Source organism: Xiphophorus couchianus, chromosome 17 (genome assembly GCF_001444195.1).
Source record: "Xiphophorus couchianus chromosome 17, X_couchianus-1.0, whole genome shotgun sequence".
In the NCBI taxonomy this organism is placed as follows: Eukaryota; Metazoa; Chordata; class Actinopteri; order Cyprinodontiformes; family Poeciliidae; genus Xiphophorus; species Xiphophorus couchianus.
The window spans coordinates 482,055-491,758 of NC_040244.1; the positions used below are offsets into that span (position 1 = coordinate 482,055).

Below are 9,704 nucleotides of genomic sequence, written 5' to 3' on the forward strand. Positions count from 1 at the left end.
AATTATTATTAATCAGTTTTTTGATGTTTTTTCTTTCCAGCTGTTTTACAGTAAAACAGTAATTAGTGTGTGATTAATTGATGATCTGCTCTGATGGATTTGAGTGGATTTGTTGCTAACTGGATCTTCTCCCTGTTGATTAACAGACTAATTGGACTCAGGGAGTCTCTAGCCTCTCTGCTATTGATCACTTCATTGATGATCGGAGCGTTTTGTTGCCTCGGCAGCAATTTGTCCCGACTGAGTCGTGCTCTGTGTCTTTAGGGCGGATGCCATGTCCGATACGCTCAGCCAGAAAGCCGACAGCGACGGGGGGAGCAGCAGCACCGAGGACAAGCGGTCCCGCAGCGAGCTGAGCTCCCCGACCGACATCAGACCGCCGGAGAACTTCAACAGGTCAGACACGGAAACCCGCTTCCTGTCTCACCTGTAAACACCTGCAGATCTCAACGCTTAAAAAAGATTTATTATCTATGAAACAGGCCGGACGATGCGGCTTAGAAATAAAAACTCAGATGTTTTTTCAAACCAGATGCAACTTTTTTTTTGCTTCCTTTTTTGAAAAATAAAGGATTTTATTTTCTTTTTTAAAAAGTAGCTTTTATTTCAATCTTCCCTTTTGTTTATTGGACAATGGAGTATTAGGGCCAGGCTAAAATAAATTTCTGTATTTAAGTGAATTAAATAGTTATAATATTGGCAAGATAAAAACTCAATTTTAGGGGAAAAAAGTTTTAATATTAAGAAAAGATTTGGTGCCGATTTGTTAATAGATTGAATATTTCCTTATCTACATTTCTCATTTATTTTTTGTGCTGGAGTTCTCATAAAATTACTACTTTACTAATATTCCAACTTTTTTCTGGCAACGTTTTATTCCCGTATCATTTTGACTTCATTGTCGTAATTAAAATCTTGGCCTAGCTCTGCTCGGGAGAATAAACATTAGATGACATTTCTGTAAATGCACCAGAATTAAAGGCTTTTTTCAACTGTTTTCTCTGGAAAATGCACAATTTGTCTTTCTAAAATCAAACAAAGGTTTTACAAATTAGCCACACAAAATGAGTCAATAAAACTAAAAACAAAACAAGGAAACAACAGAAATGTCATAAAAAGTATAAGCCGTCATGAAAACTACAACTAAACAAATTCAAAACTACAACAACCAGCAGATTCTGGGGCAACTACATGGAAATGGATTTAATCTCATTTCTAATAAGGATTTCTAAAGTGGAAGGGAAATAAATAAAAGTCTTGGCAGAAAGCTCCGCCCCCTTTTGAAAAAAAACCCCAGAAGTGGGCGGCGTCTGTAGACAATAAGGGGCGTGGTTAAATTTGAGAACCGAACGGGAAAACAACTGTTGTCAATTTATCCACTGTGTCGCTAAATTTAGCGACTTTTCAGATCTTGCAGCAACTTCAAAAGTTGAGTGATAAATTTGAGCGGAGTGACATAAAGATGAATTAACTGCAGTAGCCACTCTTCAACCCAAAGAGGGCAGCACTGAGAAGCTTTTTGGCTAAATGTGGCAGAACAAAAATTAACTTGAAAATGTCAAACTTTGCTCAGAAACAAAGATAGAAGCAATAGAACCAGTCTATCAGCAGAAATAGTTGATTTAATTAGACGCCAATGTTCTATTCTCATTATTAGAAACCTGAATTAAATATTGCATAAAGACTTTTTAAAGTAAAGTTACCTTCGTAATTTCCTGATGACAGCCACAGGAGGAAACGAACCGACGGTCTCTTCCGCCGCCCTCTCTGTCGCTCCAACGATAACCACGGCAACAGCGGCGTGATGGAGCGGAGCTCTCCGCCCGTGACGGGTCACTTCAGCCCCAGAGATCTCCTCCTAGGGCGGGGCCAGGGCATGACCCCGCCCCTCGACAGCCCGGAGCGCCGGCGCCGCTCCGCCGCCGTCACCATGACGGTGAGCCGCCACGACTCGCTGCGGAGGCCGGAGGACACGCCCATACGGCGCTCCAGCAGCGGGCAGCACAGCTTCAGCGACTCGCTGCGATCCAGAGTGATGGACGCCGAGACGCTGGCCCAGGTACTGGTACCACCGATCCCAACGCAAATGCCTACACAACACTAAATACTGGTTCCTAACCCGACAAAACATCACATTTCATTTTTCTCTTTTATGACATGGAACATTTTTATGATGTTTTTTAAGTAAAGTAAACTGACTAGCTGTCCGGCCGTTCGGTTAATCAGTGAACTTCCTGTTTGCAGGACATCGAGGAGACGGTGAGCGTCGCCCTGGGCGAGCTGCGGCAGCTGGAGCGGCCGGACCGCCGGCCGGCGCCTGACGTGGTTCTGGACACACTGGATCAGGTGAAGAACGGCCCGGTCGCCAGCTGCTCCTCCGAGTCGCCTAGCCCTCACAGTACGCCCAGTACGCCGGGGACGCCCGGCACCCCGGGGACGCCCGGCACCCCCAGCCCGCTCAGCCCCATGAGCCCCATCAGCCCGCTGCCCGGCCCGCCCAGGCCCGCCAACCCGTCCCCCGACGCCCTGGGCTCTTTCAAGCCGGTGGCGGCTGCCCGCATGGGCGCCCCGCTGCGGCCCCCCGCCCTGAGACCCAAACCCGCGGTGCCCCCCAAAAGCAGCACCCCGCCTCTGGCGCCCCCGCTGGACAAATCCTGCACCATGTGAGCCAAACCAGGCCGAATCAGGCCGACCCGGGCCAAAACTGGGCCAGAAGGAGATCAGGGTACCGCTAACGATTCTAATCAACACGAAGGTAGAAAGGGTAGGAAAGGCTTTTAATGTAGTAACAAATTATAATCTATGACATGACCTATGATATGATATGCCATGATATTTCTGTGTCGTCAGGTTGGTGTGTACTCTCTTGGTGTGTAGGAGTTTTCTTTCTCCATGTATCGAAGCATTAATCAAAGGTTAGCTAAAAGAACTGCTGGTGAGGCGGAAAGTCCCGTAAAACGTAGTTTCAGTGAAGTGAATGTCGTGTCCCAGAAGACACCCGATTGGCTGCTGCATCCGCCGCCCGATTGGTCGGCTAATGGAGGACTTGGACGGTTTCCGCTGCTACGCTCAGCCTGGCGCTCGGTGACAGAAAAAACACAACTTTAATGAATGTGTTCAGCTTTTTAACGACTGTTCGGCCATCTTTACTGAATGTTGGGTGGCGGCCTTCTTGTGTTTGCAGGAGGCGGCGGCTCCTCCTCCGTTTGTTCTCGTTTGTTTGAGCGAGGCACTGGCTGCGTTTCCGTTGCAAACCTTTATTGGTATTATACCCACATCGAAAAAACACAATTTCACAATAAGAAACAATTCAAGAAAATCAGACGAAATACGTTTGTTCACATGGTAAGTCCAGTTGTTAATCACATGATGCGATGTTTCCTTCAGTTTGATCAAATATGATAATTCCAATACATCTGAAAACCACCTCTTCCTAGTGCAGCAACTTTAAAAAAATATATAAAAATTGAGTTTTTTTAAATTGCCGTGTTTCCATTGAGCAAATTTATGTTCGTAATTAAAATTTGCTAAACTTTACAGACAATGAAAACGCAGCTATTAATGACGTTTCTATTACAAATGTGTACAAAGCTCTGCAGATATTCTGCTAATGTGGAGAGAAAAAACTAATTCGTAATCATCCATCCATTAAGTAAAAACAATTAAAATCACACGTAAATAAGTGGAAGGACGCCGTCATCGTCTTACCACTTCCTGTTGTCTTCTTTGTTGTTTCCACCAGTAGTAACATCCTGCTGTTGATCACATGACTTGTGTGATGTGTTTCCATCGCCTTTTTATGAAATACGCTAATTTCAAAACAGCGGAAAAGACAAATAATCTGAGCGCAAAAACTAGAAAAACATGTTTTTTCAAAACTGCCGTGTTTTATTTATTTTTGTCATTTCAATTTGTGCAATTTTAAGGACAATGTAAAAATGTAAACGCAGCTAGTGCGTGTGTGTCGGTGTGTGTGTGTTCGCCCGCCCTCGTCGTGCTCCCCTGTAAGTGCAGAATAGATAATTCATGCCTGCCTTGAGTGCCACAACACACGACTGCAAGTCGACAACCTGAGTGCAAAAAGCATGCCACCTCTTCTCTGTGTGTGTGTGTGTGTGTGTGTGTGTGTGTGTTACACTAATGTCACTAGTTAACCTTAAATTCTCCAATAAGCTAACAGGGTGGGGCTCCGTGTGTGAAGACGCCCAAAAACTACACTTGAACAGCACAGTGAATGTGAAGTGTTAAACTGGACCGGGCTCTGTGTGTGTGTGTGTGTGTGTGTGTGCGTGTGTGTGTGTGTGTGTGTTGGTGAAAGTGCCTTTTTTTTAAACCCTTGTGTTTTTTGGGAGTTGTGAATCCACTCATTTAGAAGAGGATTATAGAAACTGGGACAGAAGAATTTAAGACTTTTTCACAGAATTCAGAGGAAAAAACAAATCTGTGTTTCGTCAGAAATCAAAGTCTGAAATAAAAGTCAGAATTTGATCTCAGAATCCTGAGATCAAATTCTTAATTCAAAAGATTAAAGTCAGATTTTTGTCTTTTTCTTAGAATTCTAAAATATGAATTCTTAGATTAACGTCAGAATTCTGTTTCCAGAATTCAGAGATTAAAGTCCTAATTTCAGTTTTCGCCAGCGGCCCCAGTCCTCTTCCTTTCACTCGCGCATGTCCTGACTGAAAGAGCAGCAGCACTCCAAATGAGATATTCATAAAAGTGTTTAGTAGATTCCTGAATTATGACTTTATCATTAACCCATTGTGACATTGCACTTTGATGTATAGGATTGTGTCCTTGGCATGTAGCATCATGACATGTTGGTGCATTTTACCAGAAGGGGGAGCTCTCTCTGAATGTGTTTGATAACAGAATCGGTTTCTGTCTGTCAGTGTTGCTGTATTTGAAAGTCGGAGCTCATATAGCCAAATGGATTGTATCAATGTGTTGTATTTATATCATAAATCAACCTGAATAAATTAGCATTCAAGCCACAGACACATCGCCTCTTCCTGTCCAGACTTACTGAGAATCCTGAGATTAAAGTAGACAAAGAGTTAGAATTATGGGATTAAGGTCACAGTTAATTGCATTATTCTGAGATTATATTCATAATCCTTAATAGAAGTCAGAACTCTGAGGTCACTGTCAAAATTAACCAATTAATTAAAAAAGTTATAATGATGAGATTAAGATTAATTCTTAGATTATGATCAGAATTAACTAATTGCCTAAAGTCAGAATTCACAAATTAAGGTCAGAATTAATGAAAAACATTTTGAGATTAAAGTCATAATTCCAATAAGGTCAAAATTCTGAGATTGTCAGAAGTAAGTTAAAAAAGTTACAATTTTAAGTTTAATGTCATAATTCTCAGATTAAGGTCAGAATTCTGAGATTACTATAAATTTAAAAAGTGATAGGTCAGATTTAATTTATTTAAAATGTTATAGTTTTGAGATCAAAGTCATAATTAATTTAAAAAGTTATAACTCTGACATTAAGGTCAGAATCCTGAGATTAATGACAATTTTAAGACTGAAGTGAAAATTCAGAAAATGATTCATTTAAAATGTTATAATTCTGAGATTAAAGTCATATTTCCAGCTTTTTGTCCTCTTGTGTTCCTGGATATTTGGATCAATGAAACAAAATTTCCACATTTGAAACTGTTCAAATGTGAAACACGGTGAAGGAGGAATGATGATCCGTAAACACTAAATCCTAAAATGAATAAATTAATCTCATCTTAAAGAACCAGAGAAAAACATTTCGGACAGAAGAAGCTTCAGAAAACTTTATTTGGTTTGTAAAACTATAAAACTGGTTTGAAGTTTGGTTGTTTTTAGTGTTCTTAGTTTTAAGCGATAAAACGGATCGGGAGCTGAAATGTTTTTGGTCAGAGATCCGTTTGGACCCGTCGTGAGTTCAGACAGGAAGTGGTTCACCCCTTGGATCCCGGCTTCAGGATACTGAACGGTTTGCAGTTCCGCAGCGACCCGGAGATCTCCTGCAGGAAGGAAGTAATGTGCTGGTCCTTCTCCGACTTCCTGCCGTCGAAGATGACCACCAGGGTGAAGTGCGGCTCGGGCCGGGTCAGGTAGTAGGTGCTCTGGACCTTGTCGTCGTAGAACTGCACCACCTTGTCGAGCGTGTTGAGCTCGGCGGCGCGGTCGCTCATCATCATGATGACGTTGGGCCAGTGGGTGAGCGGCCGCTCGCCGGACGGCAGCGACACCACCGCCGGGAACTGCTCCACCCCTTTGGGCGCCTCGCGGTACGAGTGCGGGTGGTGGTAGCCGTGGCCCTGGAAGCTCTCCGAGCCGCGGTTGTCGAACACCAGCGACACGTTGCTGGCGTCGTGCTTCCGGATGAAGGCGGAGATCTTACCGTAGAAGTCCGGCGCGGCGCGGGCCATCAGCGTCCTCATGTCGCCCGGCGCCGTCTGCCGGCTCAGAGCCTCGTGGAAGTAGAAGCTGAACTTGGCGAGCAGCGTGGCGTGGAAGCGCTGCAGCCACACGTACAGGTGCGGCGGCTGCACGGCCTTCTGGGACTGGCCGCCGAACAGGTTCTTCCGGGTCTCCTTCTGGCGCTGGAAGAGCTGGGCCCAGGCCGTGAGCTTGGCGTGGGCGCCGTGGAGGCTGAGCAGCGCGGGCAGGAAGTGCCACTCGGACACCTGGGCCTGGCAGCGCAGCAGCTGGGTCACCACGTCCACCTCCGTCTGGAAGCCCTCCTCCACCCGGGCCAGGATCGGGTGGTGGAACCTGGAGCCGAACCGGGCAGAGGGCGGTTCTGGTCAGGTTAACGAGCACAGGTTTGGTCCAGGTACAACAACTTTATAGCAAACTAGAGCTAAGGGTTATTGTAGTAACTGATTTTTCTTATGATTAACCATCACAGACTTAATTGATTAATCAATTCTTCTGATGATTCATTTATTAATTGTCACAGGCTTCATTCATTAATTGATTATTTTGACAAATAAAAAATCTGCTAAATGTTTTTTCTTTCAGACTAATCAAGTAATCATCTCTGGTTTAATTGATTCTTCTGACGATTCACTGATCAACCTAAAACATTTTTACATTCTGCAGATTTTTTATTTAACCACTAAAGATCATTTTTACAATATTAGACAAAAAAGCAAACAATTTCCTTCAGGAAACATTTGACCATTTGTAGCAAAGGATGAATCTGCAGCTAAACATTTTTTTACACAAACATGAAAAGCTCCAGCCTTCCTGCTCGATTACGACGTAGGGCTGATCTGTTGACTAGTTTTTTGATTAACCAATTAAACCTATTATGAGGGTTTTTTTCTTAAGTGCAAAATGCATACATGTTTGTACAAGTTTGACGTAATTATAGCTCTTAGTATGTTCTTATTTCACAAATTGTCCGTTTTCTCTGTATTCTCCAGTTAACAATAATCCATTGTTTCAGTCCTAAAAAGAACAATGTGGGGAAAACGTTTTGTTTTGGATATTTTCTGCAGTGGGTCAACTTTTCGCTGACAGGAAACTCTTCCTGCTTTTTTCCCTCCACCGACCTCAATGTGTCACTTTCTCCTGGAGCTTCTGCTCCTCTAAATATAGCTGGAACATGCTTCATGCTGCAGAGGTAGTTAATCATTTAAACTAACACAGCCCAACGCTGCTACATGAGTTTATCCTCAAGCTTCGCGCTGCCGACCGACTCAGATACTGACTTGTTTCTGTATTTGTGCAGCGCGGCCTCCAGCGTGGACACCAGCTCCTCTGAGTTCACGCTCTTCTGGGTGCCCAGCGAGTGCAGCTTCTCGTACAGGTCGGCCATCTCCATGCGGGCCTGGGTGAAGTGGCAGAGCTGCTCCGACAGGTGGGACAGGAGGTCCTCCAGGGAGGAGGAGGAGGATGAAGAGGAGGCGGCGGGTTGGCTGTGCCGCCCCACGGTCACCACCTTTCTGAGCTCGTTGTACAGCGATGTGTAGACGGTGCGGATGGAGTCTTTCCGGCTGAAGAACGACTGGCCGCCTGTACAGGAAAAACCAGAGAAAATCACTAGTTTTTAAATTTCACCTTAACCAGAAAAGTCCCACTAAGATCAAAAACCTCTTTTCTTTTTTCAAAGCTGCTGATTTGGACAGATTGTCGCATCTTAATGCAGCAACTACAGCGCCACCTGGTGGCCGCATTCAGCAACTTTTACTGTGTTAAAATAATATTTCCCACTTAACTACTGAGTTCCTTTAAATCTACAACTATAAACCCTCCTGTTATAGTTACTAATGAACCATAATCAATGAAATATTGACAAACATTTTGATGAGACAGCACTTGACAAAATGTAACGTTTACTGGTTGCATATTTTTATGATGTGAAGCACTTTGAACTGCTGAAATGTGCTACACAAATTAACTTGATTGATTAAACATCTCAGATCAAACAAATTTTAACATTAAGAAAAGTTAATTATCTTAAAGTCAATATACAGAGAAGCATAAAAAACGTTACTTTTCCATGAGATACATATGTAAAATTAATTTTTTATCAGAGTAAAGTTTACTCAAATCATTTCTATTATTCAAAATGTTTTAACCAGAAAAGTGCTTAGTACCAGTATTAGCAATAATTTTGCTGCTAATGAAAACATTTATGCTCTTTATAAATGATCAATGTTGTACAGAATGTGGTGGGTTGCCAGTTGGGCTTTTTATGTCTTTCAAGATCTGGCAACACGGCTCAGCAAATCCAACTCTGGCTACATAAAGAGAAGGTTTGTGAATGGCCTACTTAAAGTTTGGACCTTAAATAGACCGTTCATGCTAGAAAATGCTCTACTTTGAATTAAATTGAACTACTTTGCAAAGAAAAGTGGCACTAAATGTCTCCACAGTTCAATAAAGCATCACGATAAACAGGCTGATGGTCATAATGTTTTGCCCGTCGGTGTGTCATATCTTTAAAGGTTAGTTTTTAATTTATTCGGCCTCATTTGTGATTTTAATTATTTCTCGGCCATGTTTAAAGCGGTTCTTCCAGCTGGGCGGTTACCCAGCTTCTGGCCCAGGAACGTCAGGTTGTGGTACACCTTCTCCGCGGCCGCCAGGTGAGCCAGCGCTGCCAGCAGGGAGCCCCAGATGGCACCGGAGCTCCGGCTGCTGTCCTTCTCCTTCTCCACGTAGTCCTTGGCCCGGTCGAAGGAGAACATCCCGAGCTGAGCGAAGAAGCTCTCCAGGATGGCTCTTTCCCGCGGGACGGGCCGCAGCTCCTCCGCCTCCGCCATGGCTCCGGGCTGCTCGGTGTTAGCTAACAGGCTGAGATTTACACGAGAAAAGAGCGTAAATATTCATATTAAACTAAGAAATGTGACTAATATGAGCTGGAAAAACAAATATGTTGTTTTAAGTGTTAGACTAGCTAACCGTTTATCGTTCCGACGCCATTTTGGCTAAACCGGATGTAAACATTACGGGAAGCTAAGAGGGTCAAACAAACTCCTGGGAAGAAAGCGATTGAACTTTGACGGTGTCTGATGAAAAACCTTTGACTCTCAGTGTTACCGGAGGTGAGAATAATATCCGACCGAACTGCTTAGTGTGTCGGGAAACCCGCTCACCGCGACTGCAATACCTTTGTAGTAGTTTATAGTATAACTATAGTTTATAGTGTGAGTGTGCTTTACAGTTATAACTGCTTTACTGTAAATGTAGTTTATAGTATAA

The 9,704-nt window shown here is 43.5% G+C and overlaps 2 protein-coding genes across 5 annotated transcripts in view; one reads left to right on the top strand and one right to left on the bottom strand.

Annotated features, from left to right (window-relative positions):
• Positions 1–4,998, top strand: part of LOC114161002 (SLIT-ROBO Rho GTPase-activating protein 1-like) — a 30,079-nt gene extending 25,081 nt beyond the window's left edge. For all 4 annotated transcript variants that reach the window (XM_028044003.1, XM_028044005.1, XM_028044004.1 and 1 more), the window contains exons 21-23: positions 265–396; positions 1,726–2,059; positions 2,245–4,998. In XM_028044003.1, the coding sequence (XP_027899804.1) occupies positions 265–396; positions 1,726–2,059; positions 2,245–2,667 (889 nt within the window). In that variant the 3' untranslated portion in view covers positions 2,668–4,998. The remainder of the gene's footprint in view (positions 1–264; positions 397–1,725; positions 2,060–2,244) is intronic.
• A 777-nt stretch (positions 4,999–5,775) lies between these two features.
• kics2 (KICSTOR subunit 2) lies at positions 5,776–9,548 on the bottom strand. Its single transcript, XM_028044010.1, has 4 exons — positions 9,405–9,548; positions 9,034–9,296; positions 7,709–8,012; positions 5,776–6,764 (listed from the first exon to the last, which is right to left on the bottom strand). The coding sequence occupies exons 2-4, from the start codon at positions 9,263–9,265 to the stop codon at positions 5,945–5,947; spliced, it is 1,356 nt and encodes a 451-aa protein (XP_027899811.1). The 5' UTR covers positions 9,266–9,296; positions 9,405–9,548; the 3' UTR covers positions 5,776–5,944.
• Positions 9,549–9,704: the final 156 nt, after the last annotated feature.

Bases quoted from the DNA above. Each gene is read 5' to 3' on its own strand.
- kics2 (XM_028044010.1), bottom strand. From the start codon at position 9,265: ATGGCGGAGGCGGAGGAGCTGCGGCCCGTCCCGCGGGAAAGAGCCATC. The intron at 8,013-9,033 runs GTAACCGCCCAG...TTTCCTGTACAG, and splicing joins GTTCCTGGGCCAGAAGCTGG to GCGGCCAGTCGTTCTTCAGC. The intron at 6,765-7,708 runs GTCAGTATCTGA...GTTCGGCTCCAG, and splicing joins CTGCACAAATACAGAAACAA to GTTCCACCACCCGATCCTGG.